General features: G+C 32.6%; 1 protein-coding gene across 1 annotated transcript in view; it reads left to right on the top strand.

The window, feature by feature from the left end:
• The first annotated feature begins 2,260 nt into the window (after window positions 1-2,260).
• Window positions 2,261-18,720, top strand: part of LOC139491257 (uncharacterized) — a 34,365-nt gene continuing 17,905 nt past the window's right edge. The window contains exons 1-5 of the mRNA XM_071278788.1: window positions 2,261-2,292; window positions 4,147-4,372; window positions 9,446-9,524; window positions 12,371-12,670; window positions 15,174-15,302. Of these exons, the coding sequence (XP_071134889.1) occupies window positions 4,361-4,372; window positions 9,446-9,524; window positions 12,371-12,670; window positions 15,174-15,302 (520 nt within the window). The 5' untranslated portion in view covers window positions 2,261-2,292; window positions 4,147-4,360. The remainder of the gene's footprint in view (window positions 2,293-4,146; window positions 4,373-9,445; window positions 9,525-12,370; window positions 12,671-15,173; window positions 15,303-18,720) is intronic.

Genomic DNA, 18,720 nt, shown 5'->3' with positions numbered 1-18,720 from the left:
CCAAAGTTACTTTGCCTTTGAATTTCAAAACTACACAAATTCATCATAGATACACATATACCAGGTTTGAAATTTTATATTTGTTTAAACTTAATTGCAAAACTCAATATTACACACAAATTCATGATCTCAAAGGCATATTTAAGGGGTTTGATACATAGAAATGATAGATTTAATTATTTACCAATCACTTTCGATTTACACATGCACAGAATAATAAGTAAATTCTGTCTCAAAGATGAGTGATTAAGGATTAATGAGATGTATGTTCTTCAACGAAAACACCAAAAATGTTGAAAAACATAGCAACAGAAAATGCCATAGCAATATACTTGGTAATAAGATTTTTGACATCCACTGTTCTCAGTGGAAGTTTAAATATATTTGAAATTAGGCACACAACTCATCCAATCTTTCTACCAGTGATTTCAATTTCTGACTCTTGAAGACATGTTTCTGTCTGTTTTTCATCAACTTTTTCATCTAGGCTTTCCATATTTCTTAAAACTATCCATACATGTATGATCATGTGTCTGTCCTAATAAAAGAACCTCATCAGTGGTTGTCTTTTGTAGAATTCGGTGTTGGTATATACCAAAAGATCTTTGGTAGTCTCTGTTATATTTATTAGAATCAGTTAAGTCTTGGCGACTATAACCTCAACATATCATGTTAACACTATTTTTTTTGTTGAAGACTGTGATATGTTGACTTTACGCTGTCATGATTTTTGATTCAGCCATGGTTTGCGATCACTCCGAATATGAAAATGTTACAGAGTAGAAGTTGAAGAAATATAATGAAACTAATTTTGTGATTTTATGACTTGCAGAAACTTTATACACCATTGTATCAAAATTTCCTACAGGAACATGCAGATTTTTGTTTTTTTAAAATTAAAAATGAGACCAGAAAAGGTGTGTCTACCTACCATAGGATAAAAATAGCTGAATGACAGCGCCGACAATGCATTGATTCGTTTTTTTAGGTTGCTGTATCAACTTGATTTAATGATCCACAGTCTAAATGACGTATGTCCCACATCTCTTTTGATTCATTGACTAGTATGTTGTATATGTCTTTGTCTATTGTACAAATATGGAAAGTCCGCTCTTTACCTAAAATACATTTCTATGGCATGAATTTTGTATCTAAAATATTTGAACTGAAATTAAGACAAAAAGAATCAAAGATGAGTCTAAGTGAAATCAAATAGAATGTTTGTATTTTATTTTATAACATCGAAAGCATTTAATTATCAATATAGAAAGACAACCTGATTATAAGGTATTTAAAGACACTTATGTTAATTAACAAAGTAAAACAAACATTTCTAAACAAATGGTGCAATCAATAAATTGCTTTTAAATAGGATTTGTTTAGTATTAAACAGTTTGAAGTTTTTGATTTCCTTTCTTAAAGATATGAATTGGATGGATGTTCATTGAAAATATCAAATAACAAGAATGTGTCCCCAGTACACGAATGCCCCACTCGCACTATCATTTTCTATGTTCAGTGGACCGTGAAATTGGGGTAAACCCTCTAATTTGGCATTAAAATTAAAAAGATCATATCATAGGGAACATGTATACTAAGTTTGAAGTCGATTGGACTTCAACTTCATCGAAAACTACCTTGACCAAAAACTTTAACCTGAAGCGGGACAGACGAACGGACGAACGGACGCACAGACCAGATAACATAATGCCCCTCTACTATCGTAGGTGGGGCATAAACACTGCTAAGTAAAATTCTTATAACTTTAATAAGGGTACAAAAACAGTGTTTGTGTTACATCTCAAAAGCTACAAGTCAGGAATTTACAGCTGGTTCGAATTCGGCATCAATGTCATAATTGGAAAAAAATTGTTTATATTTTATTCTTTTACTAAGCAGTTTACATAACGTGGTTAATTATTATATTATATACTAAATAAATAAATGATTTGGAAAATACGTTGAAGGTATAAAAAGTCAAGAGAATTCTGAATGCAATTAGGTTCTATCCGGGCACTCTGGTTCTAAACCTTGGTTCCATCTGAGTTTTTTGGTTCTGAACCTTGGTTCTTTGGTTCGAAAACCATGGAAACTGGTTCAACATCCGGGTTTTTTGGTCATAGCAACCCAACTTTTTGGTTCAATCTGGGTTATATTCTAGATCATTCTAATGTTCCCGTTGAACTTGGAGATGATAACCGCAAGTATCCGAATAAAAAGATAAAGAAGGTCAAAGACGCTAAAATTGTTTTATAACATTAAACATTTCAGCATCGGCGGTAAAGCTGTAAGGTATTTATCTTCTCTTTTAATTATTTTCATTAGGAAACTAGATAAAAATAAAGCATCGTATAGATTTTAAAAATAAACTGAAATATACAGTATATCGAACATCTTTTATTTAATTCAGGCGTTCTGTTTTCATTTATTTTTCTTTACTCATCCCTTATTTCCGTTAATATTTCTAGAAGTTTTAAAACGACATTGTTTTTCAATTTGCCGACGATATGCGCATCTAGCCACTTGACCAGTTAACGACTTGCATATATATTTGAATGATTGCATATTTATTTTCAAGTTCGACTGAATTTTATTTAATTGGCTTTGTAATAATGCTAGATTTGATAGAAAAATTATACATGTGAAGTAAATGTAACAAATCGTTTTGTTCAAAACAAAATGTTAAAAGACATATAAAAAGAAAGAGATGATCAATTTAAGTTTGTAAGCCTTTAATTCGTTGAAAAATAAGCTATACAATTCTTGTGTGTGTTAATGACAGTGCCAGTGGGATTAGTATTACCAGCACAATAGCCTCGGAACTTCAGTGTTGGTGCCATAGTGGAGAGGCATAAGGTGTTACCCTAGGCCGTCCTTCCCGAACATACCAAAAAATGAGTCCCGTTCTCCTAACTTTAGTTTGCCTCCACCAATATTGGGAAATACTACAAAACTTATACACAATATAAAAAAGAAAATGTGGCATAAGTGTCAATGAGATATCTCCACAAGAGACCAAATGACTCAGAACAACTATAGGTCACCATATGGCCTTCAACAATGTGCAAAGTCCATACACAATAGCTATACAAGGCTACGAAATGACAATGAAAAACAATTCAAACGAGAGAACTAACGGCCTAATTTATGTACAAAAAACAAATATGTAACACATAAACAAACAACTATCACTGAATTACAGGCTCCTGACTTGGGACAGGCACATACAAACAGAATAAGGCGGGGTTAAATTTGTTAACGGGAGCCGGCCCTACCTTTACCTTATATGGCTTGAGTGCCAATGAGAACTCTGCACAAGAGATCAGATGACACAGGAATTAACAACTATAGGTCACAATACGGTCTTCAACAATGAGCAAAGGTCATACCTCATAGTCACTCATAAAAGGTACCGAAATGACAATGTAAAACAATTCAAACGAGAATAGAAACGGACAAATTCATGAACAAAAAATGAACGAAAAACAAATATGTAACACATAAACAAACGACAAACACTGAATTACAGGTTCCTGACATGCGACAGGCACATACATACCGAATAAGGGATCCCCACCACCCCCTAACCTGGGACAATGCTTATTACCACACAACACAAAATAAAATTTGAAATTTGGTAGCGTCACTTTTACCGTTTATGAGAATTCGTGTCCCTATAAAAACATAGAAAATGCGGAATTTTCCGTTTCCGTTCTCTTAAATAAGTTTTACTCAATTAACGTTATAAACCTTATACGCAATGCTTATTACCCAATTACAAATCTATGAAGTTCGATATTGGGTGGCGTCACTTTACTGTTCATGAGTCATTAGATGTAAGATGTGGTACGAGTACCAATGATACAAATGTCAACACGGAGTCTTACGATAGAACAGTGTTAAATCTGTTGTTACCGTTCTTCAACTTCAGTTTGCCTTAACCAAATATTTTGAAACTTATACATAATGCTTATGGTCACAAAACGGTCAAAATAACGTAAATCCTGCATCTATATGTGGACGTTTACTGATGTTTTTTTTCAAAAGCAGGGGCATATGTGGCCCATTTACATATTTAACATTTATTAACAGCTTATTTACTTCCATTGAATTCTACTACTAAAATTAACTTGCATATTTTTTCAGGATCTCGGTGCAGTTTGGTAACAGACAACGATATTTCAAGTTTCATGTACATGTGACCAGCATAACAAAGTGTTTCACTAGATTGAGCTCTCTGTCTAAGTGCACTTTAAAGGTTCTGTGCATTGAGTTCAGTTTATTGATATACGTATACCTTCTGTGTGAATTTTTAAGATGTAAAAACAGACTATCCATATCTGCATGTCCATGAAATGAAATGAAATCTAAGGTAAACTGATTAAAACATTTTGCATTATCTATCACAACTGGCAGTAAATGTTCTCTCTAATTGGGGTCTCGTTGGGGTTCTGATCCCGGATCCCGCTTACTGTTTTGTCAGACTCCCATATCCCGCTTACACTATGTACGTAAGCAATTCTCATTTTTTGTAAATTCCCGTGTCCCGCTAGATTTCAATTCCCGTTTTCACGGCACAATAATTTGACTTTCACGTGTAACGCTTACAAAAAGTCATCAATCCCGCGTCACACTTAGACTCCAATGAGACAAGCTCAAATTTTTCACGGAAATTAAAGGATTTAGTTTTCATTTGAACCTAACATTCTTAAAAATTGGGAATGAAAATGTGGAATGTACATGTATAAAAGAGACATTAACATGACAAAAGAGCAGAAAGCAGTCGAAGGCCACCAATGGGTCTTCAACAAAGCGTGAAAACCGGAGGCGGGCTTCAGATGATCCCAAAACAAAGTGTGTACTAGTTCAAACTCCAAAACATAAAACTGAACTTACAATTAAAAACATACAAGATCAACAAAAATCAGAGACTCCTGACTTGTCGTCAAGGTAATCATACCAAGAGACACACCCAATATGAAGAGGTCAAGTGTCAAAAAGTCATTGTCTGGTCAAGAGTTCCTTATAAAAAAAACACAAAGCAGATTTTGAGGAAAGGGTAATCGTGCTACACAAAACTAACAAATATATCTTTATATATCTAAAATAGATATAAGATGTGGTATGAGTGCCAATCAGACAATTCCTCATTTAATTCAAACAAAAAATACAAGTTGTACATTGAGGCAAGGTAATATACACACTGTATCCCGATGACACACACGTTCCCAACGTGCATAGGTCAAGAGTCAAAAAGTCATATTCTGGTCAATAGTTCCATGTCAAAAATATACACAGCAGTCCTGCACGAAAGTTCATCATAGTACACGTAACAATGTCTTATGTCATGATGTACTACACATGCCAAATACAGAAAACCTAGGTCAGAGACAGAAACACAAGACATATAACTAAACTCAAACGGAACGGTACTTGTATTGCAGGTCACTACAATTGCTTCAAAATAGAACATATTTCTCCCAACACTGCAAAATTAAAACCGTCTTTCACAAAAGTTTAACAGGATTCTTTGCAATGATTCCTTCAACGGATTTGGCTATACTTTTTGGACCTTTTGGATTATAGCTCTTCATCTTTTATATAAGCTTTGGATTTCAAATATTTTGGCCACGAGCATCACTGAAGAGACAGGTATTGTCGAAATGCGCATCTGGTGCAAGAAAATTGGTACCGTTAATTTTATTATCTTACCACTATCAATAGAGAATCGAGTCGTGCAGTTATGTCAATAAATTATAACGGTAGGCACTAAAAACTAGGGTTTACCATTAATTTCAAACCTAACCATGTGCTAGTTCTATGGTAAACTGATGGAAACACATGATACAGTCATGAAATATAATATTTGCAATAGTACGACCAGAACAATACAAGACAGAGTTGTAAACAAATGAAATTAATGATACATACCAATTTTTAATGCACAAATAAGGAATCGAAGTTCAATCAATTTATTTATCTAAAATGTACGCTTGCGTTAAACAATGGAAATTAATACTGTATATTTATATAAACGATCAATCTTGTTAACAAACAAAAGAAAAAATGTTACAAGCTGTAATAGAGTGGACATCATCATATTTTTCATGCAATGACTTCGACAATTTAAAAAAAACCAAAACAAATGTGATAAAACACTTGTCCTACCTCCATGACAATATGTTGTCCTTGCTGATAAGGCCGAAAAACAGCTTAGTTTGGGGTGTAAATCTCATTACATAAACTGCTTGATACATGAACTAGGTATTGACAATTCACTTGGAAACTCAACATATACCCCACAACACTAACTAAAGAGTAAATCCTGAATAATCATATGTTCTATGTTCCTTGGGAATTTCAACCAAAGACAAAGAACTGGATCTTCCATCACTGTATTAGATACATAAACAAAACAAGTGTCCTTACAAACAACGGTGTATTGCTGGGTATTCCAAATGCTCCACGAAACTTCTTTCTAAATTATTAACATCAATTTTATCAGTAATCAAAGCCGGGCGCTTCAAAGTTATTGTGAAACTACCTATTCTAGAGATTGCGTGAATCACTCAGATGTGAATACCAAAAAATTCCAAGGATCTTTTAGAGTACACACAATCTAACACTCTTTTTACCTTGCAATACAATTAAAATGTTTGACTTTTCTACACTTCTCACAAGTATTCCCCATTCAAAACTTAAAGACAAATTGAAAGAGTAGGTATTGCTTTGTTTCATACAAAAAAAATAAAAAGGGCCAACGTAAATACAAGTATCTTGTCTTAGGGAGGGATAAATCCTACTTTGTAAAAATTCACTCTAATTCAAACAAAAAATTCTCTGAAACTGACATTATCAAAATGCTTGATTTCTTGATTGACAACATATTTGTTACGTTTGAAGGACAAACTATTGGCATTCACGTGGGAACCAATTGTACCCCTCTTCTTGATGACTTGTTCCTTTATTCTTATGAGGCTGACTTCATGCAGGATGTTCTGAGGAAGAAAGAAAAGAAGTGAGCAATATCCGTTAATTTTGCTCTCCGCTATTAAGATTATGTTCTCTCAGTCTAGGTCTGTTTGATTTCATGTTATAGTTAAGAAAATAAGTTAATCATCGTTTTACCTCTATAAGTATGTTATTTAGTGGTTCGAATTAGTCAATGAAATGGTTCACCTTTGTGTTTCACTTTCAATGTTGACATTTCCTTTTCATCTACGATCATGGCTTTAACATGCATAACCAAATTGTAGTTGAGGGGTTACATTGAAGGTCACATGAATTCAAATTCAATGAGGTTGAATTATTCACTTGCAAGGAATAATTCACAAGCAATGCTTCTTAGCTTATTTGGTTAGTTATAGCAATCTTGTGATTGGTTCAGATGAGAAAAAGGCTTTAGTAAAAGCTATCAAAGACAGTTTTCCAACATCTGAACTCACATTGTGCACAAGGCACTTGAGAGTGAAAATGTTACAAGGCATTTGAGAACAAAGGTCGGCGTTAATGACAAGAACGCAAAACAAATTTTATCAGACTTATTTGGGGATAACGGTCTGATAGAAGCAGATACGACGGTAGATTTTTCCACTAAGGTTACTGATATTGAAAGAAAATATGAAGACCTCGTTGGTCCATATCTTACGCAAAAAGTTATTCCTACTATAAGGGATTACGTGTACAATGCTCGAAAAACAGAGTCGAGAATTCCATTGCAATGGAAAAACAATAATTGTGAATCAATCAATCACATCTTGAAACTAAATCAAGATTGGAAGCCTGAGAAACTTCCAGAGTTAATTAATAAAATTCACAAAGAAATAAAGTTGCAAGAAAGTCTTGTCAATGGCGCACTTTATGGACATGGAGACTTTGAGCTAAGCTCCTCAGTAAGCCATTTTCAATGCACAAAAGCTCTATGGCAGATTAAATCGGAGAAAGAAAAGGCTTTTGCTTTGCATTGCAAAAATTCTTGACTCATGGGAGAAAGTTGAACGCAATCCCAGAGTCCACCACTTCAACAGATGGTGGGCTGACAATCCCCAAAACAAGTACATATGCACGTAAACCTTGCCAACGGAAACGTATTAAAAATGCTAAAACTACAACTTCAAAAAGGGCAAAAATACAGTGAACCTTAGTGGTAAAAATCTACGGCTTATCAAAATGGGACCACCATGTACAAAATGTATAAATATTATGTTAGATAGGAATGTACATATTACTATATAATGACTAAAAATAATTAAAAAAAAAAAAAAAATTATATGGACCCCAAGGTAGAACCACGTCCTCGTCGTGGGGTCTGGAAACACGCTTAAATAATAAAGATGGCAAAGCGTGGCTGAGAGTTCTACAAATAAAGCATCGAATTGACATAACAAGAGTACACTTAGAGCATAGTATTAAGCAAATGAATCAACATATTATATTCCATTCTGCCCGCTCCATATATATCTCCATTCGTTTATTCATACTTTGACTTTGATGAAAACAGATACATACATTATCTTATACATATTCTTCATATTTAAAAATAAAAAAAAGAAGCTCAATCTCTTTCTTCTTCACAAATGTTTAATTTCTTCATCTACCAATATACTAATATAAACTTCACAATCTCTTTCTTCCTCACAAATGTTTCCTTTCTTCGTCTATCTATATAATAAAACATTTTAATTAGACATATCTGCTCGTATATTTAAAAAAAAAACATTAAATACAAATTTATTTATATCTAATAAAAAAAAAAAATGTTTTCTTGTCGCTAAATAGTCTTCTTGTCGCTAAAATAATTCTTGTTGTCGCTTCTTGTCGCTTGTTGACGCTTGTTGTTGCTTCTTGACGCTTGTTGTCGCTAATTAGTGAGACCCCAAAATTGAACTAACTGTTGCTAAAAGCGAATTATTATTTCACTATTTCACTTGAATTTATTATTGAACAAAAAAAAAATCATATGCTATTTTTCATATAACATCTCGTTACCAGGTTACTAATGCTCCTTAAATGTCACAAAATGGTTACGTAATGAGTATTGAGGTTATAAATAATAAAGACACATAAAAGTAATTTGTACGCTTTTATCAAGAACTTATATAAAACATGCTTTTAAAAGCATCATAAGTGCAACAACATTAAATTAATATGTACAGCAGAGTTTCTATTAAATACTTTTTATCATCAGAACACGTTTTGGAGTGTTTTAGAAAAACATTGTTTTCAATTTAAACTTAAAATCAATGGTACCAATATTAATGTAAATACATTCGCTATTAAGATCGTTCTCCTGATTTTGGACCAAATTTTCAACTTAAGTATTTTTTGTTATAAATTGTAAAACGTGTTTTTTTTTATATTTGAAAATTTATATGCACACTGCACAATTTTTGAATTGGTGTCTTTTAACAGTCTCCAGATACCAGTATCTTTATCTTTTATATAGTCTTGTCTCAGCGTTCAACTAGCGATGGACAGGATATTTGGATTAACAGTAGTTGTTTATGCGTACATTATTTACTGTGGTGAGCATTTACTTTATAAACTTGTAATGTATCTTTATATATTGAAAAATAGAGAGAAAAGATCGAAAGACTTCAACTTTTTCAATTACAACAATGCTTATACGAAACATATAATATATACATATATAATTTACAGATAATATTTTTGTTGTGTTCCATAATTGTTATTTTGTAATTTTTGGAAAATAGATGTTATAAACACTGTGCAATTTTATTACTATATACAATTTATACAAAGTCATCAATTATTTTGCAATATCTAATATAAATTGAGCGGAGGTATGAAATTGTGACCTCTGCGTGATCAGTTTTTCTTGCTTTATGCAATAGGCTCCTTATATTTTTTTTGGTTTGTTTTAAATAGGTTTTCAATAAAGTTTCTCCTTAATTAATATTTATGTATGGGAATAATTTTTTCGAACTGAAAATTATTGTTCTTGTCACTTCCCTTTAAATGAATTTGTTATTTCCATTTTATAACCGAAACACATTTTGTGCATCACATACATTTTTCTTTATTTTGTTATTTTGCTAAAATAACAAACAACTAGTATATCTATTTGTTAAGGGGCCAGGTGAAGGACGCCTCCGGGTGCGGGAGTTTCTCTCTGCATTGAAGACCTATGGGTGACCTTCTGTTGTTGTCTATTCTATGGTTGGGTTGTTGTCTCTTTGACACATTCCCAATTCCCATTCGCAATTTTATTGTAAATGAAAAGAGTTTAAAATAAAATCCAAACAAATTCAAAAACCTGCTAAAGAGCTATACTTTTTTTTTGTAGATTTAAATTACATTGTTCACCATATCGTCTACTGAAAATGTTTTCAAATAAGCCCCCACTCCAACCTCCCCAATCCACCCCTGAATCCGCATATGTTATGTCTTATAATACCCGCCAAAAAACATAAATTCAACTATAACCAGTCACAGATGTACAGTTACCGTACTTTGTCGATCGTACATATACATATATATATAGTTATCAAAGGTACCAGGATTATAATTTAGTACGCCAGACGCGCGTTTCGTCTACATAAGACTCACCAGTGACGCTCATATCAAAATATTTATAAAGCCAAACAAGTACAAAGTTGAAGAGCATTAGGATCCAAAATTCCAAAAAGTTGTGCCAAATAGTGCTAAGGTAATCTATGCCTGGGATAAGAAAATCCTTAGTTTTTCCAAAAATTCAAAGTTTTGTAAACAGGAAATTTATAACAATGACCACATTATTGATATTCATGACAACACCGAAGTGTTGACTACTGGGCCGGTGATACCCTCGGGGACAAAACGTCCACCAGCAGTGGCATCGACCCAGTGGTGTAAATATAGTTATTAAAGGTACCAGGATTATAATTTAGTACGCCAGACGCGCGTTTCGTCTACATAAGACTCATCAGTGACGCTCAAATCAAAATATTTTTAAAGCCAATCAAGTATTTATTTGAAGAGCATTAGGATCCAAAATTCAAAAAAGTAGTTTATTCTGAATTATAAACAACACATGTATAACAGAGTATACATGTGTTGTTCATAATTCAGAATAAACTTATCCTAGTTGTTAGGATTAAAATTTTGTACTTTCACCAGACTTTTCGTTTAGTCTACACTAGACTCATCAGAGACGCTCGAATGAAAAAAATAAAATAAAAAGGCCGACTAAAGTACGAAGTTGAAGAGCATTGAGGACAAAATATTCCTAACATGTTTGTCAAATGTAGCCAAGGTAATTTATTCCTGAGGTAGAAAGGCCTTAATATATATATAGTATTTCAAAAAAGTTTTGTAAACAGTTAATTTATGATTATATGACCATATCAATGATAGCTAATGTCAACACAGAATCGCTGACTTCTAGTCAGAAGATATCGCATAAGAAGACAACAGTACAAAATAGTTCAAAATGCAACTCAAAGATTTGTCAGTATTAATACTCGTTTTCAGCTATTTGTCTTAAAATAAAAAGACGTTAAGGATGTATTCAGTTGAAATTAAAAAAAATCAAGAATTTAAAATTGTTATTATAAGTTGGAACAGCATAAGTTATTAAGGAACAAAATAAGCTAAAAATATTGATAGGTCATGGAGGCGTTTTCGAGTTTTTGTTTTTTTAAATATGGCGGGGAAAAGGCTGACTCGGAATTTAATCTAATCAAAAGAAAAAAATCTAGAATCTGCTTAAATTTTGGTAAATGACTATTATGAGCTATTAAGTCTCATATGAAAAGATAACTTGGTGTTATGGGGGAAAATATTTTACGTAACCTTGTATCGTTGGGAAAAAACCAAGGAGTCTGAACATCTGACACAAAGTCCAATACCTCACATTTGTACATCCCGAAAGCACAAAACACGTTATATTATTTGTCTATGTTGCATGATACTGGTATTCCATCAATCAAAATTTATATTAGATTAAGATGTGTTTATTAAACGTATTACACAGTATGTCTCTTTATTTTATTTTTATAACTATTTACTGTTTATATCATAATTTTTTTGTTCTTGTGAGAGTTTAGTAATGTTTGTCCCAAATCAGAAATATATTTCACTCATTTTCACGCCTCTTCCAGTTTTTCGGGGTTATGGCTGATATTTTCTTGTCAGTTTGAATCATCTTGAAGACCGTTTGAATTTGGATGTCTAATTTGGTTTCCTGGTGTTGCATGTCTAGTGTATTGTATACATTAACATTTTGCTTAATCTTTGATAAAATTACTGCTACAATTCGGCGTACAATTTCCCATACTTAGTGGCTTTAAATTAGACAGATGAATTAACAGTAAACAGTCATTTGTAGTTTGATAAAGAAAAACCAAAACTTATTGCTTTTATCTTTAAGCCCTTATCATCAAAGCTTTGAATAGACCTTCTTTCGAGAGTAGCTGGAGAGTTATTTCAATAGAAAGTACTATAGATATACCACACAACCTCGGAGTATATCCAGCTAAGGTCGATGTTCAGATACGTGTAACTAAGGAAGGAGTAGATTATATTTTCACCGGAACTGGAGCTGCTCAGAGGGACGATGATATAGGTTTATCATACGGAGGGATTGTTTATATATATGACACAGAGATCGTCAGGTTAATCACACCGGATGGGAGAGATTCTAACGCTGATGTTGGAATTGCCTATACAGGTTTGGTATCATAATTTGTGCTAACTTTAAATGTGAAGAATATTTTGTCAGTTATTCTCTTCAATAATTTTCTTCTGAAAGACGACTTTCAACTTTTAGAAAACACAATCATATTTCATTATTTTTTAATATTAATATCTTGTGAAACCGATTAAAATTTATTCCATTTCGGAGTAAAATTTTGTCAAGTTTAGACAGCCTTTCAGTTACAACAGATTAAGTTCCAAATTTACGTACCGTTCAAAGTACACATATTTACTGTGGTATTGTTGGTATACATATGTTTCTGGTTTATGCATGGTTTGAAAATTCTCCTTAAAAGAAGATGTGGTATGATGGCCAATGAGACAACTATCCACAAGAGATCAAAATGACACAGACATAAACAACTATAGGTCATCGTACCATGTATTATGTTTTTGCCATTCGCTCTCAAATCGTGATTTATTAAATAATAAGTATTTAATTTGTCGCTTATTCTGTAAATATAGATAAGAATTTAAATGATGCATGCAATTTATTTACACAAAAATAAAAATGTACAACCATATCTGTTAATAAATCAATACTTATAACTTTCGTCACTGATGAATAATTCGTAGACGAAACGCGCGTCGGCGTATGTACTAAATTTAGTCCTGGTATCTATGATGAGTTTAATTACAATTCTGTATTAACACATTAAAAAGTAAATAAAGGCAACAGTAGTAAACCGCTGTTCGAAATTCATAAATCGATTGAGAAAAAACAAACAAATCCGGGTGTTACCAACTAAAACTGAGGGAAACTAATCAAATATAAGAGGGTTACAATGACACAACAGAAACACAACACTGAAATGTAACACACACAGAAACGAATTATATTATAACAATAGCCATTTTACTGACTTGGTACAGGACATTTAAAAAAATAGTGGGTTGAACCTGGTTTTATGGCTATCCAAACCTCCCGCTTCTATGACAATATTAAATATAAAATTAAGATGACAACTTTACATGACAGGACTACAATACAAATAAATGGGAGAACTTACAGGACAGAGAAACACACAAATAATAGCTATCAAAATGTACCAGGCTTATAATTTAATACGCCAGACGCACACCTCGTTTACACAAGACCGATCAGTGACGCTCAGATTAAAAAAATCAAGACCCAAAACAATTACAAAGTCGAAGAGCATTAAGGATCAAAAGTTCCAAAAAGTTGTGCCAAATACGGCTATGTTATCTGCCTGGGATAAGAAAATCCTCAGTGTTTAGAATAATTCAAACTTTTCAAACAGTAAATTTGATAAAATGACTATATAATATATATACATGTTACCACCGAAGTGGTGACTAACTAAAGAATAAAAAGGAATACGTAAAACAACCTAAATCATCACATAAAAAAGGCACAGCCGAACAACGTATTATATGTTAGCCGAAGAGATCAACGCACAAAATGGCACATTTAAATTTCTAAAAATATCTAAAAATTTAAAAAAAAAAAAAAAGGTTTTAGTTCAAGATTAGGTTTGTGCTGAAATTAATGATAGTACTACATAATTATAAAGACAATATTCAAAAATATTACTACAATATTAAGTTGGTAACTTTTAAAGGGGCATAATCTACGAGATTTAAAAATAAAATAATGATATCATGAAACATTTATGAAAGTAAAAAAGTGAAATATTAATTCGCTTTTAGCATCCAGTTTAGTTAAATTTTGTCAAAATAAGCTATCAATCATCAATGATGAATAATTCACTTGCAAGTGAATATTCGACTTAACTGAATGAGTATTCTTGTGAACTTCTTTTTAACCCTTAGTGAAAGTTGTTAAATACGTATGCATGCGCCCTGTTCAATTATTAAATGGAAAAAAAATGTCAACAGTGAAAATGAAACTAAGGCAAACCCTGTGTTTGACTGATTAGATCCACGAAAACTCATTTTTGTAAAAGTATATAAAAAAAGACGATTAACATATTACAAGAAAGCAAACAAACCTAAAAATAATCCAATAAGACAGTTTGCTATCAATTTATATGTATGTGTATGTTAATATTGGGTTAAATGATCGTAGGCAGTCTTCGGTGGTTAATTATATAGCGTGTAGGTTAACATTATAACAAAATGAGGGTCTATATTATCGAGCCAATGTATTGTAAATCGTTTATTCAACATAAAAAAATTAATGAGAAATTTAGTCACATCGGTAAATAAATATTTGACAGCTAAAATGCCCCTTTAAGTAATTTTTTTCAGTTATACAACATGACAGATTTTGTTAATATATAGAATATGAAACACAGTCATTGGGAACTAAATTATAGAAATTGGATTGATTTAAACTCATTTATTGAAATATAAATCAAGACGTAGTGATTGTGTATCAGCTTCCTCCCGATTCACTATTTCTAAAATGAATAAAAGAAACATTTTGATATGATTAGGCGATATTCATATCTTTTAGTGTCGTATTATTATTGTCTGATATTCGACTTTTTTAGGGGCTAGACAATATTATAACGGAGGATCAACAATCTGGGCCACAAGTGGACATGTTCGAGTTAGACTGTGGACGGCTAATAATTTTCCAGAACCAAATTTTTCGAAGACATTCAGTATGGACACAACGGGTAAATGATTACTATTTCGATCAGCTTTCGCTTATTATGTCGTATAGACGATACGTAGCTTCGTGGTAAGTATTTTCATATGGGTCCCTGAGCCACAAATAGTGCTTATATTCATACAATTAGACATGGAATACACACCAATCCCCTTATTGTATACGCTACAATTATTTGACTGAGATATAAGACTGTGCAACATATAATGCAGTTTTCAAAATAAATACAAAGTACACACCGTGTTCAATTAATGAAATATTTATCATTATATTCTTAAATGAATCACAAAAGTTCAATCTCGCGAATATTGAGTTCTCATGCACAGAGTTTTCAAATCAAAATATTAGTTTTTTTTGCCAGATTTAATTTTACAACATAAACAGGTAAACCTTAATCATACAAGGAATTATTTTTCAACGAACCTTAATGTTTTGACTTGGACGATGTTTCTATTCATTTGCTCAAAACACGTTTAGGCATTTAAACTTGTTAAATTAAAGAAATTTTGGGAACAATTTATCAGTATATTCTGTGCATAAGCGTTATTTCCTTGATTTAGTATGAATCAAACAAATGTAGGTATGGAATGTCCCTCCTAGGAAACGTGTTTACCAAAAAAAATAATATTCACAATTTAACTTTAGTGCTTTGTCTATATAGTTATGCCTTTTTTGTGTTTCTTTGTTACATATGACGCAGCTCAGTATTTATTCCTATCGTTTTGTTATTGTGTTATGGTAAACTTTTGTATAATGTCTTTCATTTTGCTAATGTTCATTGACTTTATGCCTTTTTAGCTCACCTGGCCCGAAGGGCCAAGTGAGCTTTTCCCATCACTTGGCGTCCGGCGTCCGTCGTCCGGCGTTAACTTTTACAAAAATCTTCTCCTCTGAAACTACTAAGCCAAATTTAACCAAACTTGGTCACAATCATCAGTGGGGTATCTAGTTTAAAAAATGTGTCCGGTGATCCGGTCAACCAACCAAGATGGCCACCATGGCTAAAAATAGAACATAGGGGTAAAATGTGGTTTTTGGCTTATAACTCAAAAACCAAAGCATTTAGAGCAAATCTAACTGGGGTAAAATTGTTTATCAGGTCAAGATCTATCTGCCCTTAAATTTTCAGATGAATCGGACAACCCGTTGTTGGGTTGCTGCCCCTGAATTGGTAATTTTAAGGAAATTTTACAGTTTTTGGTTATTATCTTGAATATTATTATAGATAGAGATAAACTGTAAACAGCAATAATGTTCAGCAAAGCAAGATTTATAAATAAGCCAACATAACCAAAATGGTCAGTTGACCCCTTTAAGAGTTATTTCCCTTTATAGTCAATTTTTAACCATTTTTCGTAAATCTTAGTAATCTTTTACAAAAATCTTCTCCTCTGAAACTACTGGGCCAAATTAATCCAAACTTGGCCACAATCATTTGTGGGGTATCTAGTTTAAAAAAATGTGTCGTCCGGTGACCTGGCCATCCAACCAAGATGGCTGCCACGGCTAAAAATAGAACATAGGGGTAAAATACAGTTTTTGGCTTATAACTCAAAAACCAAAGCATTTAGAGCAAATCTGACATGGGATAAAATTGTTAATCAGGTCAACATCTATTTGCCCTGAAATTTCCAGATGAATTGGACAACCCATTGTTGGGTTGCTGCCCCTGAATTTGTAATTTTAAAGAAATTTTGCTGTTTTTGGTTATTATCTTGAATATTATTATAGATAGAGATAAACTGTAAACAGCAATAATGTTCAGCAAAGTAAGATTTACAAATAAGTCAACATGATTGAAATGGTCAATTTACCCCCATAAGGAGTCATTGTCCTTTATAGTCAATTTTTAACAATTTTCATAAACTTTGTAAATTTTTACTAACATTTTCCACTGAAACTACTGGGCCAATCATTATAGATAGAGATAATTGTAAGCAGCAAGAATGTTCAGTAAAGTAAGATCTACAAACACATCGCCATCACCAAAACACAATTTTGTCATGAATCCATCTGTGTCCTTTGTTTAATATCACATAGACCAAGGTGAGCGACACAGGCTCTTTAGAGCCTCTAGTTTGTGTTTCTTATTACATATTTGTTTTTTCTTCTTCTAGTAATTAGTTTAAACATATTTATTTATAGTGGATTGGGAAACAAGTTTTGCAATTTATATTAATCCCTTTCCACTTTGCGGGTGCGAGTGCTGCCTTGTAGCGACATTAGCCTACTCTTTTTCGAAATCTACAAGGGTGTCTTTAACGTGCAAGAGATATGGCTCTCTCTTAACACGGGTCAGCCATTTATAGTCCCCTTCCGACGGACTATCATCGTTTCCCCGAGACCATACTCGCAGATGGTGTCAAGGGAGAGCCGAAAATTAAGTTCCTGAAATTTTCATCCCAAACGGGAATCGAACCAGGAACCTTTGTGTTAGTAGTCCGAAGCACTAACCACTACACCACGGCTCTTCTAGTAATTAAGATTATAACGCTATGTTGACTTTTCACCTATTTTATTATGTCTGTTTGTTTTGTTCACACCTCGTTGTCAATATAATATAATAAAATGTAATGCGACTGTCATACAAAGTTGTTACCCATTCGTTTGAACTTTTGATTTTGCCATTTGAGTATGGACTTTCCGTTTTGAATTTTCCTCTGAGTTATGTATTTTTTTTATTTTACTGGGTTTCGATGAATTAACAAAAACCTGGAAAAAATTTATCATAAAATTTTTATCTTTTTCAATTATTGAATCAAGGGAGCAATGCCTGTGTAAAGAATACTAGTTAATAAAGGCAGTAATAGTTTACCGCTGTTCAAAAATCTTTAATGGATTGAGAGAAAACAAATCGAGTTTTCAAACTAAAACCGAGGTAAACACATCAACTATAAAAGGAAACAACGAAACAACAGAAAACTGAGGTACGACAAAATCAAACAACAATGCAACATACATAGAAACGAACTATCAATTAACAACTGTCATATTCCTGACTTGGTACAGGACATTTTAAGAATAAAAAGGGGGGTTGAACCTGTTTTTGTGGCCAAACCTCCACGCTTTATGGTAATGTTAGATATACAACTAAAATGACATTACATGACGGCAATACAGTACAAATAAATGCAAGAACACCAAAAAGACATAGAAATACATACATAAATAATATAATAGTACATTTCGACATGTTCAGGATTATGTACCCTTCTGTTGATTCAATGCTAAACATATGGAAATTTTATAGAAAATCCACAGCCTTTATCCTTGTACTGTGATATTTGGCAATTTGATGACTGATAGATATAGGATAATTGCATGCAGTGCTAGGATCGATTTCCTTAAAACAAGTTTATTAATGTAGTTATTGGTTAAAACAAATAAAAATATGGACCAAATCAAGTACACCTTTTAAGGTGTGT

Source organism: Mytilus edulis, chromosome 10 (genome assembly GCF_963676685.1).
Source record: "Mytilus edulis chromosome 10, xbMytEdul2.2, whole genome shotgun sequence".
Classification (NCBI taxonomy): Eukaryota; Metazoa; Mollusca; class Bivalvia; order Mytilida; family Mytilidae; genus Mytilus; species Mytilus edulis.
This window is presented reverse-complemented; position numbering and strand designations above follow the sequence as displayed.